The sequence below is a fragment of the Sinocyclocheilus grahami genome, unplaced genomic scaffold (genome assembly GCF_001515645.1).
Source record: "Sinocyclocheilus grahami isolate Dianchi unplaced genomic scaffold, SAMN03320097.WGS_v1.1 scaffold137.1, whole genome shotgun sequence".
In the NCBI taxonomy this organism is placed as follows: domain Eukaryota; kingdom Metazoa; phylum Chordata; class Actinopteri; order Cypriniformes; family Cyprinidae; genus Sinocyclocheilus; species Sinocyclocheilus grahami.
In genome coordinates, this window is record NW_015505316.1 from 648,081 (window position 1) to 669,793 (window position 21,713).

Genomic DNA, 21,713 nt, shown 5'->3' on the forward strand with positions numbered 1-21,713 from the left:
CAATGAAATATGAACTTTTTCCCTTTGTTTCCCCTGATACGCTTTAAAGAAGACAGCTGCAAATGGCACAAAACTAGCATGATTGCTTCCTGTGAAGTTTCTCTGTGTTGTTGTACGTTTATAGGTCACATAATTACTCACTCGACAGCACAAGCTCTATTTTTCGGTTCTCTGTAGTATTCTTTCAATTAGATCTGTTTTGCCTTGTCCCTGAGTGGCCATGACAGTCCTTTCAAACTTTATCGACCCTCTTTCTGCTGGCATTCTTCAGCAGTTCCCTTCTCTTCAGCTCCTGTCTGCATGTGTTCTTGAAGCCAATAATCGTTCCTGCCTGCACAATGTGAACCCCAGCAGATAATTACAGTAATTAAACCAATTAGGCAGCATATGGAATGAGAGTTAACATGCCCCGAGGACACTGAGGTCTGCTATTCATCCCCTGCATGAGCCTCTGCTGAGGTGGTCCTCGTATCTGGCTCTGCTTAAGGAAGGGGCCGGGGAAATTGCTTCAACCCAATTTTGGATTAAAGCAATTTCCTTTTTAGCTGAGCTTTGAATACGGTGTTGCAGATGTATGCTGCTGGCCTGCTGCAAGATGGGACTTCAAACAGAGGACAACTTAAAGACAACTGAGAAGAAGATAATATGAAACAGTGCCATAATTCTGTGTTGTGAACTGAATTGTTTTTATTCGTCACCTCGTAGTCATATAAAGTGATTTTTAGCAAGAGATATAAAATAGTAACATAATTCTGTTGTAAAACGGAATGTTTCCTCAGTCATATAAACTGTTTTCAGCAGCATTTTTTGTTTATGCTTCACGCTCTGATAAATGTTTAATTTATTAGGCTATATTACTCAAAGTGTTCATTTGCTTAATATAGAGAGACATTATTACCTGGCTTTCTGTAATACTTGATTCTGATTGGCCAAACAGACCAATTAATTTTAGGTCCTTGAATTTGATTGGTCGTGCAGCATTCCAAAATATCATAGTTTGCCTGCATCCCAGTGTGCATACTATCCATCCTAAATTCTATGTTAGTAATTTTCAAAACTATTTAGGGCAGATAGGGTGTATAGTATGCACATTGGGACGCACGGTTTGTGTCTTTTTAGCAGGTTACATCGTTACACCAGTAGGTGGCAGTAAACTGATTCATTCAAAAACACTGATTTATTCAGGAATGAAACCATAGACTGTATAAAAACATGGACGTTGTGTCCGTGACGTCACCCGTAGATTTCCGAAAAGCGTTTTTGAAGCTCAAAAGTGGGCGGAGCCGGCCGTGCCAATTATGCAGGCTTAATATAATTTAAACGGATGAGTTATAAAAAAATGTACCCCCCTCACAGCTGTCATGAAGGGCAAAATTTGCTATCTATAGACCAAAATACGTTTTTGAACCAGGTTGTAAACATGTTTTTTTCTGCTGTAAAGTTGGGCATTTTAACATGGGGAGTCTATGGGATTGACTCCCTTTTGCAGCCCGCCTCTAGCGGCCAGTCGATGAATTACAGTTTAAGTCACTTCCTTGTTGGCTTCACGAGAGAGAGCGGGAGGTTGCCGCTTGAATGAAACAAGTGAGTATGAGTGAATCATTGAATCATTTTTTTAACCACTTCGTTCAAAACACAAATTCAATCAGTGGAAAATCAGCAAATCATCGAATCACCTACTCTACCGATTCTTTCAAAACATTGATTCATTCAAGAACCACACACCACCACAATGTTCATACTATCCATCCTAAATAGTATGTGAGATTAGAATAAGTGTGTCCCAAAGCATAGTATGTTGAAAAGAGTATGCCAAAAGTCCCCAGATGGTCTACTATTTCAGGTCGATTTTTGAAGTGTGGATCCATGCACACTCTAATGGCTAAAATTGCCCACAATCCATTGCGCTTTGGTGAAACGAACACGAATAAAACGCGTTAAAACTACAAACGTGGCGGATGCGCGCAATCGATGGCTAGGTAGAGACGTTTACAAAAAGGGGGTTGAGTTACTAATAATCAACATTTAACCTGGTAAAAAATATTTATTTAGTGTTATCCGTCTTATATTTCATCTGCAACAGCAATGTGAACTTTTATAAACATCCATTTGGTTAACTTTTAAATGCATCATTATGCAGAAAATATGAGCAGAGTTCTCTGCATGAAAGACCCGCGACTGGCAGATCAACGAGCTACTTCTTTTCTCTCCAGTACGGTTGGAAGTTAAATGAAATGTGGAGAATGTTAACTGTGATAAGATGCCAGTTTACAGTGACAGGGTGCGTGTAACATGTGCGACAGAGCGGTCCTTTAAAGACGCAGTTGTGTGACGTGATAGTATGTCCCAAAGCTTGCCTGCTCTTCTACTACATTGGTTTTGAACAGATGAATGGCATGTTGAAGTTAAAATGGTTTCAGGATTTTTTATACAATTCGGAGAGTTTTTGGTTTAAAATTCCAGCATCATTATTTAAGAAATTTGGTGGCATTGAACTCTTACTTAAAAGTGACTTCGATATTTCTAAACTTCCGCTGAAGTTATCTGCATTTCATCAACAAGTTTTGCAATATTGGAAATAAGCACACACCCATAACTTTACACTACATAATTCTTCAATATGGAATAATAAGTATATTCTACACAGAAATAAATCACTTTTTTATGAGCATTGGTTTTGTAGAAATATTTGTTCTTTAAAGGATCTCTTTGATGATGCTGGAGAGGTGTTGGATTACAATGCTTTTACTCCTAAACATGGTTTTGCATGCCATCCAAAACTGTTTTTCACAGTAATTTCGGCCATCCCCTCTGGACTTAAAATTATTATGAAAGGTTATTTATTATATAGTAAATTTAAACTACACCTCGGCCCAACTGAGTTTAAAAGTAAGAAATGTACAGATGTTTATATTAGACAAATCTTCAACAATGTCATGTTTCCCTACAGGTCTGTAAGAAATAATTTGGATCTCTTCTTTGACAAACGAACACTTAAACATATTAGAACCTCATATTTAAAATTTCCAGTTCACCCCAAAATTCACTTTAAAATTGTCTGAATTTTACCCTTCTGGAGAGTTTCTAAGGGTTAGATTTAATTTTGAAACAATATTATGTACATTTTGTAACGCATCTCCAGATAATACAGAGCTTTTTTTTGTTGCTTGTAAATATTCTAGTATCTCCTGGGACAAAGTCCAACTTTGGTTAAAAGAGGGAAATGTGGTTGAATTGAACCTGTCCTTTATAGATATTAAGTATGGAAACTATGAAGAAGGTGGTAAAAAAAAAAGTTAGTTGATTAATGTTTTACTTTTGTTAGCGAAGAATTTTATTCACAAATGTAGATTTTTTTAAATCACCCCCCATGTTTATAGTATTTAAGAATTATTTGAGACAATACTCAAAAACTTTGTCAAAAACAAAAAATTAAAAAGCTGGAATCTTGTTAGATTTATTTGATAAATACAATTTATTATAATTTTTTTTATCCCCTGTGTTTAATCTATATTTATGAATATAGATGGTTTAAAGAATGAATGTTCTTTGTTTATTGTGTATTCTGTGTAAGTCTAAGCCTCTCTTAAAACTGGTGTCCATGAATATAAGTTGTATACCAATTTGTTCTGTAAACTGTAAAAAAAAACTCTTCTACTACACACTCAAAAGTGTGTACTTTTTCTTCACCAAAAGAGTACATACTTTAAGGGCGTAGTATAAGTAGGCACACTGAGACGCAGCACATGCTTTGCGTGAACAGGCAACTGAATCTCTTTTGGAGTCGTTTGACACTTTTTTTTACCCTGGTGGAAAAAAATACACTGTAACTGGCACCACTGTGTCTATGCAAGTTCCTCACTATCAAATTAATATTTGTTAGACTGTTCGACTTTTGCACATGTTGCTAATGCTGCTAAAAAAATGACTGCTAAACTGCATATTTAAGCTTTGCCACTGACATAAAATCTAAACTCAACTAGTTTGACTTCTCTCATAGCACTTAAGGTCTCTTTAGTTCTCAAACATGAATATAATTAAAACAAAAATGAATATTTTAAATGATATAATTGTGCAGTTAGTCTGCCGCTGTAAAGCAAATCCCTTCAGGATGATACAAGACCTCAGCTTCTTGTCATGAGACACATGTGATGTCACTATCTTCACATCATATTTCTGTTTTTATTGTGAAATGGCACTAGTAAACACAATTACACTTTTGTTTAACAAAAATACACTGGTTTTCTTGTGCTGATATTGAATATGATCTCCATTCTTGCATGTATGGGCCTCGTGAGCTAAATTTTTGTGGTGCTGCAACACATTTGTCCTGAAGCATTCAAACCCTTACAAATGAGATTTGTCAAGTTCAAGTTTTCTTATGTTTCAGTACAAGATTTACTGCAGTAAAAACTGTTTAGGTTAGCGGTATTAGCCAAGAAACAGGAATGAACTGGAAACTAGATCCTTCCTCTGCTTCTTCTCTTCCTGACAAGCATTTGCAAGCACTGGACCAAACCTCTGAGGCGTTCAGCATCAGTAGAAATGACAAGAAATGCCACATGCAGATCATATCTGTGAATCCAGCGTTCAGCATTTTCTTTGGAGCAGATAAAGAATGTGGAGGGTTTTCTCTTCCACAGCAACAAGTGGGGGGTCTCGGAGGATTTGCTGGCGGCATCAGCAGGTGAGGCGGGTGAGATTATCTTTGTCTGAAGTGTGAGAACAGCAGACAGTGGGAGGGAGTCAACAGTAGTGGGAACCTGCTGAGCTGGTGCTGTGGAGCATAGGGATGGGTCTTTACAGCAGGAACACACTGGACAGGAAGAGCAGATCAGGTTTCTTTTGAGTGCTGATGGATTGAAGCTTAAATGTGTGAGATCTTGATCAATAATGACTTCTGGCGTATGGAAAATACAATACTTTGAACAAATGACATTGGATTTATGGGTTTGTGGAGATTTATTACAGTATGAATGTGTTGTTTCAAAGCATTGGAAATCCCCTGCTGTCACAATGCAAGGCTGTTGATGAATTTTAGTGACATAAATTGTTCATGTTTTAACCTGCTCATAAAAAGAAAAACCGGTCTTGTCTAACAGCTTCTTTGGTTGTCATTATAGGCCATTTTTTTTGCAGATGATTGTTTCATTGTCCTCAGATGACTCAAAACTTAAGAAGACTTTTTGGTGGCTTAATCATTAATTATAATCTTGAATAGCTCAAATTTTTGCTCATGTCACCTGTTCTCTATAGTTTCCAGGGGTGCAAGTTTTGCTTTGCGTTTATTATTTAGTTGCAAACAGATTAAAAGGATAGAAAATTGTCATCGTTTATTCACCCTCTTTTTGTTCCAAACCTGTATGACTTACTTTCTTCTTTGTAACATAAAAGAAGTAATTTGATTTTTTGTGTGCTTACAATAGAACCAATGGTTTGGTCACTATTTGGTCAGAAAGAAAGTCATACGGGTTTGGAACAACATGAGGGTGAGTAAATAATGACAGGATATTCTCATTTTTGGGTGAACTATCACTTTAATCACTCAAAGAAAACGGGTTTTTTTTGTTACAGACAAATTATTATTATTTTGTTTAATGTGGTCTTTTTAAAATATACACTTTTTTAAATTAAAGCTAGACTGCAGCAAATATTTAGACATTTTGAAAACATCCTCTGATTGCATCTCTTCTTAAAAGAGTTAACCTTACGTCCCAGGCCTCTGAGTAAAGCGTTCAGTCCAGCCTCTCCAGGGGAATAACCACCGACAACTCATAAAATGGATTATTGCTTTAGTTATATTATTTATGGTGACAGAAGTATGTAAACTGTATGGAGACAGAGAGGAGAAAACACTCAGCCAAAGACCTCCAAAGTCAGCAGCCAAAAATAAAATCTGTGGTGTTGAGTTGTTGTTGTGAGTGACGGGATCAAACTGACAAGTCCCACGGGAAAGGGATTATTTTTTCATGAACCAATGTGAACAAAACATTGATTTTCATAACAGAATATCCATATACATTTTTTTTTACCTTTTTATTTTATTTTTTTAATACAGCAAACCAAGTTTATGCTTCAGTAATGAAGCTATTATTTAAGAATTGAGAACTGTTTTAAAAGGAAAGAACAAGTTGCCTGAAATCATCCAAACAATATATAAATCTTCAATTTACAAGAAGTACAAGTATGACTGGTCGACAGCAAATTGATTTCATAATTATTAATTATTTTTACTAATTACTATTCACTGAAATACCACAATGCAATTGCTGAACGGTAAACCTTAGAGTATTGAACAGTTGAAGTCATCTTCAGAAAAAGGCCCTTAATTTTCTAATTAACTCTGAAATGAACAACAACAATAGTTGGATTGACTTTTCACTCATATGTCATTAAAAACTGTGCCTTTGACTGATTTCAGTGTGCTGTTGTCGTTCATTTCTATAAATCTTTTTCAGACCGTTGCGGTGTCTTGTGTTATGATTAATTATGCATGATAAATATGATTACTTAGGAGAGATAATCAGAAAACAAAACGTGCAGATGACGGTGGAGGTGAGTGGAAGTTGTTGAGAAGACCCTGTGGAGTCCAGGATCTGCAATTAAACTGATGAAGCACACAAGCGTGGATTAAATGCTCACTCAGATGTTCAGTTAGGCTACACAAAGCCGCACACATACATTTGCTGTGCCCTGTTCTCCAATTATAATATGTCATCAGCAAGATTATATTAGCAAATCTCCAAGCGCCAAACAAAACCGTGAACACACAAAACCATGCAATCCTCACAAACAGCGTTCCCTCTAATTAACCTGTTTAGTGACTATTTGAGGCTTTGATTTTTTTGTTGTTGTTGTTTTGTTTCAGGGTTTTATGTGTGTGTGTGTGTGTGTGTGTGTGTGTGTGTGTTTTAAATAAAATGAAAAAACTTTCATTATCATTTTTGTTTATTGAGATTTAAAAAGGAGTGAAATCTACCTTTAAATTTCTCTGTTATATGGTAATAATATGTTTCATAGTTTTTCCGTGCTGTGATGATGTTGAGAAATATATAGAGCTGGTGTGAAAGAGCAGGGGAAATCTGTGGGAATAGTAAATGGATAGTTAAATGCACAATGGAAATTTATGTGCCCGCAGATGTCGGAGACACATGTGCAACCTCAGAGAGCGACAGAAAAAACAATCCTTTTGACACGGTGCAATTAGTGTAAATCTTTAGTATTTTCACATAGAAATGTTTGAACCAAAATTCACTTAAATCAAATACTATTTTATGTGGAAAAACCTCATAAACGTATGTGCGCAGTGCATGTGCATTTGATTACCACAAGGTGTCAGACTTTCCTCAAGATAAAATATGGTTTTCCTCTAGCTTTGAGCTACCAAAGAAGCATACATCAGCAAAAGAATTATGCTGAGGTAAGCGAGAGACGTTTAGCAAATTAAGTTACAGTTGCATTGTTTATTCTATTTTTACTTTCTTTGAGGCCTTTATTACTATATTTACTTTATTATAGTGTATTACTTTCTTACTTTCAGTGCCGTTAAAAAGGAAGCGTGCTTTCCCAATGTGCAATAAACATAACTTGGGGTGGTGTCAGTCAAAACAATTTGAACAATGTTTGCTTTCTGGATTATAGGTTGACATGAGACAAAGAGAGTGAAAAGAATTTCTTTTTGAAGCTACAAGTTCAGACATGTGTCACTTAAGCCTGTCGCAATAATCAATATATCGACTTATCACGCAATATATGTACATGACCTCAATCATTTTTGGTGATGCAATATATCGGCCATTCAATTTACTTAAAAAATTAATGTCACCATGTTTTGTACATTCCGCTTGCTCCTGTGTCTTTTGCAGCTTCTCGTACATAACATGTAGTCATGAAGTGCTAGTTCAAATTAAAAAAATGCTTCTACAAAAAAAGTTTCATCTGCAGATATTATCTTGTTTAGGGATCTGTGTCTTTGTGCATACGGACATCTGGCTGCTAAGTAGTGATTGTGTTTTTCAGCAATCGTGTGCACCCTTAATTTACAGAGAAAAGAAGGTCCGGGAAAAATTCTGTAGATGGAAAAATCTCTATACAAGTACTTTGTGCATTTCTCTTTTTTTCTACTTTGCACTTTTTGTTAGAAAAATGTTTATTTACTATTTATTCAGGTTTTTTTTAAAGATATCTAATATTTTGATACTTAATTTCCATGACATAATATTCTTAAAAATTAAAAGTTTGTTGTCATTTGGAAGTGTGTAGGCCTTATTGCATTATTATGCTGTTACATTATGATTATATATTCAGTGGCATAAAATGGTCTTTAAAATGACAATAATATCGCTTATCGCAATTATTTCTGGGGCAATATATCGCACAACAAAAAGTTGTTATCGTGACAGGCCTAGTGTCACTGCATGCTCTGAGACATGGAAAAAATAAAGTGAGAGTGTAAAAATAAAAGCCACGGGACATTTTCCTTTAAGACTGTAACTGAACCAGTGCACAGAAATGACCAACACACACTCTCGGAGACACATGTGCAACCTCAGAGAGCGACAGAAAAAACAATCCTTTTGACACGGTGCAATTAGTGTAAATCTTTAGTATTTTCACATAGAAATGTTTGAACCAAAATTCACTTAAATCAAATACTATTTTATGTGGAAAAACCTCATAAACGTATGTGCGCAGTGCATGTGCATTTGATTACCACAAGGTGTCAGACTTTCCTCAAGATAAAATATGGTTTTCCTCTAGCTTTGAGCTACCAAAGAAGCATACATCAGCAAAAGAATTATGCTGAGGTAAGCGAGAGACGTTTAGCAAATTAAGTTACAGTTGCATTGTTTATTCTATTTTTACTTTCTTTGAGGCCTTTATTACTATATTTACTTTATTATAGTGTATTACTTTCTTACTTTCAGTGCCGTTAAAAAGGAAGCGTGCTTTCCCAATGTGCAATAAACATAACTTGGGGTGGTGTCAGTCAAAACAATTTGAACAATGTTTGCTTTCTGGATTATAGGTTGACATGAGACAAAGAGAGTAAAAAGAATTTCTTTTTGATGCTACAAGTTCAGACATGTGTCACTTAAGCCTGTCGCAATAATCAATATATCGACTTATCACGCAATATATGTACATGACCTCAATCATTTTTGGTGATGCAATATATCGGCCATTCAATTTACATAAAAAATTAATGTCACCATGTTTTGTACATTCCGCTTGCTCCTGTGTCTTTTGCAGCTTCTCGTACATAACATGTAGTCATGAAGTGCTAGTTCAAATTAAAAAAATGCTTCTACAAAAAAAGTTTCATCTGCAGATATTATCTTGTTTAGGGATCTGTGTCTTTGTGCATACGGACATCTGGCTGCTAAGTAGTGATTGTGTTTTTCAGCAAACGTGTGCACCCTTAATTTACAGAGAAAAGAAGGTCCGGGAAAAATTCTGTAGATGGAAAAATCTCTATACAAGTACTTTGTGCATTTCTCTTTTTTTCTACTTTGCACTTTTTGTTAGAAAAATGTTTATTTACTATTTATTCAGGTTTTTTTTAAAGATATCTAATATTTTGATACTTAATTTCCATGACATAATATTCTTAAAAATTAAAAGTTTGTTGTCATTTGGAAGTGTGTAGGCCTTATTGCATTATTATGCTGTTACATTATGATTATATATTCAGTGGCATAAAATGGTCTTTAAAAAGACTAATTTTAAAATGACAATAATATCGCTTATCGCAATTATTTCTGGGGCAATATATCGCACAACAAAAAGTTGTTATCGTGACAGGCCTAGTGTCACTGCATGCTCTGAGACATGGAAAAAATAAAGTGAGAGTGTAAAAATAAAAGCCACGGGACATTTTCCTTTAAGACTGTAACTGAACCAGTGCACAGAAATGACCAACACACACTCTGTTTAGTTAAACAAATAAAGCTTTCAAAAAGACTACATTTACAAACATTTATGATATCAGTAAAAACCTGCATAGTATCTAAAATACAGTTGAACTATGTAGATTATTATTATTATTATTATTTTATAAATTAGGGTGAATTCAGGTAAATGATTCACATGCAATACAAACCAAAATGTTTTTTTGTGTTTACCAAGATTTAGCAACACGTTCATATGAGAATCAGTAATTAATTCAAATGTAGGTTGTTTGCCAATTTTTGCTGTCTAAATGATCCTCGCACATAAAGACACATTCCAGTTCTGTATTTATTGACTGTGATGTCTGTCTTGCATGAATTAAACAAGAGAACATGTCAAAGAGTAAAATAGAAAAAACTTTATTATTTAGTCATGACAGCAGCATCATAATAATTTGAAAATCCATGCTGAGATTATTCTCAGTTCTTCCTCTGAACTCTTCGTTTGTGTGCCCTTGAGGAAGACCATATCCTCCATCTGCTCAAGATCTACAGTGTGAATCATTGACCCCCCAAAATCACATCACATAAATATTTTTAATGCATTGCTGTAAATTGCATATAGAGGAATGAGTGTGCTTCTGCATGCAACTTTACCTTTGTGACACTGGAGGGCAGTAGAAAGCTACAATCATTAAGTAGTGATGGAAGCCCCTTATTCTTTTCTGCTTTTTTGGAAATTTCAGCTACTTTGCAGAATCTCACCTGAACAGATCTAATCATAAACACACCTTTGTATTCCATTTTATTTGTATATCAATCTATCTTTATCCCCCTCGCTTCATTTACAGTCTTTTCTAGTTCTACTTTTCAGCTATATTAACCTAGTGGTATGACACTGATATACCCACAATATATCAATAGCATATCGATATTAGACATTTTTAACATATCATTGCCTGTTGATATTTTTTATTTAATTATGCTAATTTACCCACTTAAAATAAATTTTTAAACCACTAATAATTTAATAACACTATTAAATGTTATCTTTAGATACATTAATACATTAATATAACTTTAAAATCAAATGTATTAAAGCCTTCAAAATATACTAAATTAACTTTATGATCAGTATAAATTTGGATCTAAAAGATAAGAATCTACAATACAGTTACATACAGTCTAAAATACAGTCTATTACATGTAGATGATTTATTTATACTTGTTTATTGTCTAATTTCATCAATGCAAGTAAGTTTGTCAGTAAGCACCAATGATTCACATGCCAGAAAAACCAAAATGTTTTTTGTGTTTACACAAATTTAGCAACATGTTCAAATGAGAATTTGTAGTTAATTAAAATGTAGGTTGTTTGCCAATGTTATGCTGTCTAAACTGTATATTAGTACCATGTTGGGTACTGGCTGATATTAGACATTTAATTATGCAAATTTCCCCTATTTTTATACTCACTTAAAATTGATTTTAAAAAACACTAATAATTTATTAACAGTGGTAAATGTAATCTTTAGCAAATCACAAAATTATTATTCATTTTTATATTGTACATTACAATATTTTGATGCCTAAATTTGCTTGTAGCATTTAAAGTTTTTTTTCAAGGTTTAGGTTTTAGTTTCAATATAATTTTATAAATATTGTTTTATTATCAAAATCATTTTATTTCAATATCAGCCAGTTATCGGTTATTAGTCATAACACAAAAATAATTTTCAGCTTAATGCTATCGCCCAGAATTTTGATATCAGTGCATCCCTAATGTAACCTCAATAAAAGGTAGTAATTTCAGTATGTAGATGGTGTGAAAGTTGGGTCTGAGAGAGAAAATGATTACACACACATGTACTCGCCTCACAATTTGCGATTATAAATTATCAACTAAAGTGAAAATTACCTTAGAAGACTTAATTTTTATTATTAAATTAATAATACACTAGTGATGCATGATATATCTGCCACCATATTGGTATCTGCCGATAAATGCTAATTTTTTCTGTTATCGGTATCGGCCCAATAAGAAAATTTGGCCGATATCTTAAAGCCGATAAATAATGCATTACACTATATATTTTACTGTTATATTTTTGCAGTGATCGTCTTGTTGCTAGGCTATTTGTTTTGTACATTGTTATTGACAATTTTTTAGTGAAAGGTTTAAAATACTATACAGGTACGATTACAAAACCATTTTCAATCAGTACTTAATTCTGAGGTATCTGAGTAGCTGTGTATTAAGTGTTTAACATTTGTCAGTGTTTTTTAAATTTTTATAATTTTTTATTTTATCAGTCAATAGCTGCATCCCAAATAACACACTATACACTGCACTTATACACCATGTACTTGTGCACTATGAATTATGTAAGGTTATTTTGTCATTCATCAGATAGCACCTCTCCCTCTGCTTTAAAGCTGCAACACTTGAGTGCATGAAGGGTCCAGCATTCTACACTTTTTACGTTTATTTTATTTTTTCACTTAACTGCATCATTCGGGTATTTAAAGTGCACTTTTTCTTTTTGGAAATTTTCAGTGTGAACATACTACTCGCACTATTTATACAAAAAATGGCACAGAATAGTGCATAAGTACGCCAACTGGGATGCACCTATATTGTACATTAATATGACTTCCCTACAATGGCAGCATGTCAGATAAAAGGAGCAGCAGTGGGTATGACATTGGAGAATTGGCTACATCTTCCCTGCTGGGTGAGGAGCAAAGAGTGCATGTTAGGCACTGTCACACTGTGTGTTGTTTTGCTAGGTTTTTGCTATCGTTCGGAATCATTCGTCTGAATCAGAAGAGCAGTTGACCTTTACAGAAGCTTGCTAATGTAATTTCCCTCTGCCTGCATATCTCTCATTTATGAACAATCTCTCTCTCTCCTTCTCTAGTGCCTCTTTAGCCACCTGTTTCCTTTCCTGACGTTTTAATTTTTTTTTGCTCGATTTCTCCAGGCCCACTCTTTTCAGAAAGTTAATTACAGAGAGTAATAATGTGTTATGGGTTTTTAAGCTTTTCCAAACCAGCCCTACAATGGCAGCATGTCAGATAAAAGGAGCAGCAGCGGGTATGACATTGGAGAATTGGCTACATCTTCCCTGCTGGGTGAGGAGCAAAGAGTGCATGTTAGGCACTGTCACACTGTGTGTTGTTTTGCTAGGTTTTTGCTATCGTTCGGAATCATTTGTCTGAATCAGAAGAGCAGTTGACCTTTACAGAAGCTTGCTAATGTAATTTCCCTCTGCCTGCATATCTCTCATTTATGAACAATCTCTCTCTTTCCTTCTCTAGTGCCTCTTTAGCCACCTGTTTCCTTTCCTGACGTTTTTATTTTTTTTGCTCGATTTCTCCAGGCCCACTCTTTTCAGAAAGTTAATTACAGAGAGTAATACATGCGCAAAGCTGACCTCATACGTCATTCCCCGGAACTGCTTCTGGGTACAACTGTTGGCGCAAGCTACATTAAAGTGAATATTACGTTTTGAATATGGATATTTTTCTTACAAAAACGCATCGATTCGCTACAGGAGGCCTTTGTTGACCCCCCGGAGTCGTGTGAGACACTTTTTTTATGGATGGGCGCTTTTTATTTAACTTCTTTTGGACTGAAGCAATGCAACACCCGCTGAGTGGCATTAAACAGCTTGAAAGTTCAAAAACTATTTTTTTATATAACTCCGACTGGATTCGTCTGAAAGAAGAAAGTCGTATACACCTAGGATGACTTAAGGGTGAGTAATTTATGGGCTAATTTTCATTTTTGGGAGAACTAACCCTTTAAACAAATAAATAAATAAACACATGCTAACAAAAAAGGATTGAAAATTAACCCTATATCACTCAGTAAGGGCAATCCAGTTTTAGACCAAATGTTTGTTTGTAGTTCTTATTTTCATTTTTGGGTGAACTATTTGCTGTTAATTTACTTACCATCAGGGCATCCAAGATGTAGGTGACTTTGTTCTCTTCAGTAGACAGAAAGAAGACTCCTTGGTGTTTCATAAATACAAGTCTATGGCTACCGACACTTTAATAGTCAAAATAGCATATGCAAGCAAAATAAAATTAGTACCTGTTGCTCCTAGCAATATATTAAGGTCTTAGGAAGCAAAGCGATCAGTCTGTGCAAGAAACTGAACATTATTAAGCTTTATATATATATATATATATATATATATAAAACAAAGTGAAAATTAATTCTACAAATGGTGTCAAAAATATGACATTCCTTTATGATTTCAATTGATGGACACAATTGTAAATGTGAAGACCTCTGAGGTGTTGCAGGCCAAAATGATCATTTGAAGAGGAAAGATACAGTTTTCATGTTAGGCTCTTACATAATTGTTCCTTTCACATAGCTAATATTTCTCAAAACATGCTATTTGTGCCTTCTGGTCCCTGCTTTCAGACACTAATCCTAAAAGGCTGTTCAGTTTTCGATGACTTTGGAGAGAATAAGCTCTAAGTCTCTTTTTACCCAGACAATTTATCCGTTCTCACTTTTGTCCCTTTTTAGCATCACCTCTTCACCTTCTTCCTTCTTTTCTTTTCATTTCTTTTATTTCATTTGATTTGCGCTCATGCTAATCCCTCCGATCTCCTCAGGACTGCTGGCCACTATTAAAGACCACATCACTAAGCCCACTGCGATGGCCCAGGGCCGAGTCGCCCACCTGATTGAGTGGAAGAGTTGGGGAGGGGAAGCGACGTCTGGAGGAGGCTGGTGTGGCTGGACGAGAGATGGTGGAGGAAGGGGAAGTGTGGGAGCCGCGCTGCAGGAGGACGAGCAGCTCTACTCTCACCTCACTGATGAAATCAAAGAAGCACGATTTGCTGCGGGTGAGACAGCATTTATATATTTAACATTTAACTACTCAAGTTTAAACTAATCTAAAAACTTCAGCCCTGCATAATTAGTATTATTGCAGTAATACCTCGATTATGTTGTTTAATGTACCTCATGAGTTCAGCATGATGGACATGAACAAATGCAGGGTTTTTCCATTCGTTCTTTCCACACTAATAGCTCCTCTTGAATGTCTCATTGTGATGTGTTGATGTTCATGTCAGTACTATAGCAACCAATGTAGATATACCGGATCAGATCAGATATCATCACTTACAATATGACAGTGTCATTGGGGTGGTCTTTTTTAACTTGTGGCAGTAAACAACCACCTAGCAACCACACAGCAACATGTTAAAAAACACTTTAACAACCACATAGCAATGCCCTGGCATTGACGGTGTGACTTTGTTACTGCAAAAACTGCTACTATTTTCTTCACAAGTGTAAATTTCAAATCTTACTCTGAAGGATTTCTGTTTTTTAATTAATAGTTCACCTTAAAGTAAAAATTAGCTGAAAATGTAATCACCCTCAGGACATCAGAGATGTAGATGAGCTTGTTTCTTCATTGGAACAGATTAGCATCACTTGCTAACCGATGGATCCTCTGCAGTGAATGGGTGCCGTCAGAATGAGAGTCCAAACAGCTGATAAAAGCATCACAATAATCCACAAGTACAACTCCAGTCCACCAATTAACATCTTTTGAAGTGAAAGGCTGCATTTTGGAATAAACAAATTCATCCTTAAGATGTTTTTAACTTTAAACTGTTGCTTCCAGCTAAAATACAAGTCCTCTATTCATAATATTACTTTTTCAAATGGAAAAAGTTGTCTTGCTTAAATTGGGAGAGAAATATGCAGCAAACATGCAGCTTTTCACTTCACAAGACATGAACTGATTGACTGTTGTCCTGTTGATTACTTGTGGATTATTGTGGTGCTTTTATCAGCTGTTTGGACTCTCATTCTGACGGCACCCATTCACTGCAGAGGATCCATTGGTGAGCAAGTGATGTACTGCTAAATTTCTCCAAATCTGTTATGATGAAGAAACAAACTCAACTACATCTGAGATGGCCTGAGGGTGAGTAAATGTTCAGCAAATTTTAATTTTCAGTGAACAGACAAATACCAATTTTGGTCTTGGTAATTGTCATGAATATTCATTTAAATGTTAAAAGTTCCTTCATAGGACATGAGTGATAAAAAACTGTTGATGTAAGTGCATATTTATTATGGATAATTATGTTGTTTATTTCTGGTCCGCTATTATGTATATGTGATCTCTTTCTTCCTCTCACAGGTGTGGCGGAGCAGTTTGCTCTGGCTGAGGCAGCGATGAATGCCTGGTCATCCCAGGATGTTGAAAATAAAGCTATAGGCAGTACAATTCCAGTACAAGGTATTAATTCCACTGTTATTATCTCCTATAATTTTTTTTCAATCTTTATAACCTTTTGAGTCCAAACAGCTGATAAAAGCATCACAATAATCCACAAGTACAACTCCAGTCCACCAATTAACATCTTTTGAAGTGAAAGGCTGCATTTTGGAATAAACAAATTCATCCTTAAGATGTTTTTAACTTTAAACTGTTGCTTCCAGCTAAAATACAAGTCCTCTATTCATAATATTACTTTTTCAAATGGAAAAAGTTGTCTTGCTTAAATTGGGAGAGAAATATGCAGAAAACATGCAGCTTTTCACTTCACAAGACATGAACTGATTGACTGTTATCCTGTTGATTACTTGTGGATTATTGTGGTGCTTTTATCAGCTGTTTGGACTCTCATTCTGACGGCACCCATTCACTGCAGAGGATCCATTGGTGAGCAGGTGATGTAATGCTAAATTTCTCCAAATCTGTTATGATGAAGAAACAAACTCAACTACATCTGAGATGGCCCGAGGGTGAGTAAATGTTCAGCAAATTTTCATTTTCAGTGAACAGACAAATACCAATTTTGGTCTTGGTAATTGTCATGAATATTCATTTAAATGTTAAAAGTTCCTTCATAGGACATGAGTGATAAAAAACAGTTGATGTAAGTGCATATTTATTATGGATAATTATGTTGTTTTTTTCTGGTCCGCTATTATGTATATGTGATCTCTTTCTTCCTCTCACAGGTGTGGCGGAGCAGTTTGCTCTGGCTGAGGCAGCGATGAATGCCTGGTCATCCCAGGATGTTGAAAATAAAGCTATAGGCAGTACAATTCCAGTACAAGGTATTAATTCCACTGTTATTATCTCCTATAATTTTTTTTCAATCTTTATAACCTTTTGCAATGGAAAGGTTCAATGAATGTTAAAGGTTCTTTATGGAACCACAGATACCAATAAAGAACCCTCATTTTTAAGAGTGTTTTAACTATGTTGAAAAGATCAGCTTCGCTGGTCAGCAGTATTAAGGGCCCTATGAAATCTGTTTTATTCCCCCCCCCCCAAATTCTGTCTTTTTACCGTTTTATTTTTTCTATTGTAATTTTTCTAGACTCTGGTAAATAAATTCTGGTAACTAATTTTTCTGGTAAATGTTCCTTTAAAATAATGTTTAAATAATTGTATTATTAGAACTAGTATCATTACATTAAGTAATTTATTTCTGTCACAGTTTCTTCAAGTTAAACCAAACTTTTATTATGCGTTGCTATGAAGATCTTTAAGTTTCTCTGTTTATATGATATGACGATATGAAATTCACATAAAGTGACTGTCAGAGCAGTTCTAGAGATCATGTTCATGTTCACTCATATGTTGAGGCGGCAGAAGCTGAAAACACTGCAAGCGTCATGCACACTTCAGTGTGTGAAGTAAAAGAAAACGCGCACCTGTGACATTGATTCACACAGAGACATGCAGAACATGCAGGGTTCATATTTAAATGGTATTTTTGCAGCTTAATATTCACAGACACTAGTCCATATCACATTTTGATTTAAATGTACTGACCTACTGAATTATTCTTCCAAAATTTGGCAAATTCCAAGACATTCTGCGCTATACAGTAAATTCCATTTTTATGACTGGATTTCGTGATTCCATCTGCGTTTAACGCATCTTTGAAATCATAGGGCCCTAAGTATTTTAGCTATGTTAGCTGGTCCATGTGAAAATATACTGGTTATTCGGGTCCACTAGCAAAACCTGTAAATGGAAATAATCTTTTTGAAGATCTCGCAACTTATTTAACCATATATTATTATATATTATCCCATTGATATTATATTTATATTCACATCCCTTCAATAAAAGTAGCACAGTACGTTCTGACCACCTGGTTCATCTCACTCTGTCCCAGCTTGTATAAAAATACTGTTATTTCATTACAAGGTGATGATAGCCCTTGTGTGGTAAGCACAGAATAATGACAATTGGCCTGTTTAGCCAGGTGCAAAAAACATTTTACTCTGGTACTGATGAGTCTTTCAGCCAGGCGCATTAATAAATGACTGCAAAACAGAAATGTCTGAATGTGTCTGGGACACGATGACTCATGGATCGAGCAGATCAGAGCTCTATATTGAGTTGGGATTTAATGGGCTTATTCATTTATGCTATAATTTTCATTCTAGGAGATGTGTGTGCTTGAGGTCTTTTTCATTTCTGCTCTCACAATGATGACGATGTCTTTATAGACCCCGAGGGCCTCTATCTTTCTCAGTTCCTGTTGGATGGAGGGAGTCTGGGTGTTCCTCGGCACCTGTACAGAATGCACATGGAAGCTGATGACACCAGCTCTCTGGCACCTTCTCATCCTCCTCATTCTCATTCCCCCAGTCATTCTCATTCTCCGCTGGACACACAACATCCACCGCAGGAGCAGAGGATCTCGCCGATGGAAGGGTCCGTGCGACACGCAGACAGCATCTCCATGTCAGAGGATGAGGTTTTTTATAATTGAAATTTTGATGATGACAGTGGAAGGAAAAAAGAAAAGGTTTTTAATTTGTTCTTTGTGTTCGCTGAGAAGCATATGAGGTTACGTCTGGGGTTATCGCTTTACTGTTAAAGTATGTAATAGCCACAGCTGAGCTCTTTGACAAGTAATGAATGCAGGGATCGTTGTACACGCAGACATGTTATTTCCATATCATGTTGCTTTTTTGCAATGATGATGGAGATTGGACTTTATGTTAACAGGGTCAGACCAATTACGTTTAGAATAAGGTAAAAGGTCATCGCACATGAATGCATCTAAAAATATACATCGACAGAGGGGTGATCATGACCATCATGTCCTTTCACCTTCCACTGAGTGTTTGTAGATATTTGCAGCAGCCTTTCACAAAGAAGTGGAGGCCTATTAGCACTATAGACTGAAGAAGAAAGAGCCAAAATAAAACACGCTTTCATCTCCACAGACATTTGCCTGGTGCGTTTCCACTAAGAACGACTCAATGGGACTACAGAGGTGAATAGGATTCTTTTGTGAGGACTCTGGAGGGTGAAAGTGACTTATGCCTTTGAGCAAAACCGCAATTATTACTTGGGGCAGTGAGGTGGAGATTTTAACGATTTTTCATATTGCTAAATGTTTCCATGGAGATTGAGTATAAAACGTCTAACACAGCAAATGACTACATGTATCCTCAAAGCTGAAGTGTGCAGTTTTAATAGCCTCACCAAACAGAACTGCACAATATTGACTGTTTTCAAGTACAATTTCTAAACATTCCCACCATCTGCTATTGGTTGGAAAAAAGAAAGCCCCGCCCCAAACTCATGCCATTGGTCGAGCCAGTGTGGCTAGTCGGAATACTCACAGTCCATCAGGGCACCAGTGTTTACATATTTTGGCGAAATTGACCTATAGCTTACTTGTTGTATAAAAAAGATTATTTATTATTAATATTATGTAACATAATTAATATTTGTGAATATCTATATTATTTGTATTAATTAAGATTGATAATATTCATGTTATTAAGATGGAATATGAGATTAAATTGATGTAAAAATGGCTTACTTATAGCAAAAAATATTCAAAATATTAATTAAGATGAATAATATTAGAGAATAATATGAGAAATATAGACTTACTTGTAGCAATTAATTGATTAATTTGATCTTAATATTAACTCAACCTACAAATGGCTTACTTTTTGAAAAAATTGTAAATCATGATTAATATTAAATAATATGAATAATAATAATACTACAGTGGAAATTAAATCAAACTATAAATGGCTTACTTGCAGCAATTTATTTATTTATTAATATTAATGTTAATATTATTAGCATCAATATATGTTTTTTGTAATATTACACACGTCAAAATAAAAAATACACACTTCAGCTTTGTTCTTTTTTTGTTTTTTTAAAAGGGGGTATGGTCACAATTGCCAGAGATTTATAAGCCCATGTATATGTAGAACTTAAAAAAGTATTACCACAGATAACTTTGAGTAACTTGCCTCCATATTGTGTTAATGATTGTGTCAACCATTTTGTGCAATCCTTTGTATGTGAAAAATTATGATTTAATCTTTAAAAGATCTATTGCGACAGAAATCGCTTGCTAACAAGAAAATTCTTGTGTGTTCTTGTGCGCGTCTGAGACAAAAGAGCGAGAGCTAGAATAACAATCGTGTGCCCTATTCACACTCCACTGAGAAAGAAAGGTGATGGAAAGAGAGAGATAGTGAGGGATGAGGTAGAAGAGGGGAATCAGCGACAGAGGGGATTATAGTAAATGCAGAAGCAGGAAAGGCGAGAGAGGAGGCTGTTGGGAGGTGGAATGGTCAAGTGTTATCATGCTCCAGGGTCTTTTAAAAGAAGTTTACACAGTGTGATCCTCGTGTGGTGTCAGATAATGTGTGTGACTGCTTTGGTGCTCCAGGGGAGGGTTTGAAGTAGGATTTAATTGTATTGATAGAGGCTCTGGGGCGATTGTGTTTGTAACTGGAATTCAATTTCAACAAAATATATTAAGGAACAATACACTGAATTTAAATGAATACTTATAAAACCTTTTCTAAGAAAAAAGCACAAGGAATAATGAACGAAAAACAGAGAAAAGAACAGAATTTATTCTGAAGCCTTTGTTCTGTTCTTTCTCCCAGAGTGAGACTCATAAAGCTAACAAGCTGCATGAGGTTACAAACAGTGCTTGAAGTGGAAAAAAAGAAGTGCCGGTACCCCCCCCCCCCCAACAAATTTTTAAAAATAATTGTTGGGATTTAATGGGCTTATTCATTTATGCTATAATTTTCATTCTAGGAGATGTGTGTGCTTGAGGTCTTTTTCATTTCTGCTCTCACAATGATGACGATGTCTTTACAGACCCCGAGGGCCTCTATCTTTCTCAGTTCCTGTTGGATGGAGGGAGTCTGGGTGTTCCTCGGCACCTGTACAGAATGCACATGGAAGCTGATGACACCAGCTCTCTGGCACCTTCTCATCCTCCTCATTCTCATTCCCCCAGTCATTCTCATTCTCCGCTGGACACACAACATCCACCGCAGGAGCAGAGGATCTCACCGATGGAAGGGTCCGTGCGACACCCAGACAGCATCTCCATGTCAGAGGATGAGGTTTTTTATAATTGAAATTTTGATGATGACAGTGGAAGGAAAAAAGAAAAGGTTTTTAATTTGTTCTTTGTGTTCGCTGAGAAGCATATGAGGTTACGTCTGGGGTTATCGCTTTACCGTTAAAGTATGTAATAGCCACAGCTGAGCTCTTTGACAAGTAATGAATGCAGGGATCGTTGTACACGCAGACATGTTATTTCCATATCATGTTGCTTTTTTGCAATGATGATGGAGATTGGACTTTATGTTAACAGGGTCAGACCAATTACGTTTAGAATAAGGTAAAAGGTCATCGCACATGAATGCATCTAAAAATATACATCGACAGAGGGGTGATCATGACCATCATGTCCTTTCACCTTCCACTGAGTGTTTGTAGATATTTGCAGCAGCCTTTCACA

The 21,713-nt window shown here is 35.7% G+C and overlaps 1 protein-coding gene across 1 annotated transcript; it reads left to right on the forward strand.

Moving 5' to 3' along the window:
- The first annotated feature begins 12,561 nt into the window (after positions 1-12,561).
- On the forward strand, positions 12,562-18,744 carry LOC107591121 (protein FAM131C-like). Its single transcript, XM_016280164.1, has 5 exons — positions 12,562-12,625; positions 12,933-13,025; positions 14,529-14,762; positions 16,079-16,177; positions 18,415-18,744. Exons 1-5 carry the CDS (start codon positions 12,562-12,564, stop codon positions 18,678-18,680), a joined length of 756 nt encoding a protein of 251 aa, XP_016135650.1. The 3' UTR covers positions 18,681-18,744.
- Positions 18,745-21,713: the final 2,969 nt, after the last annotated feature.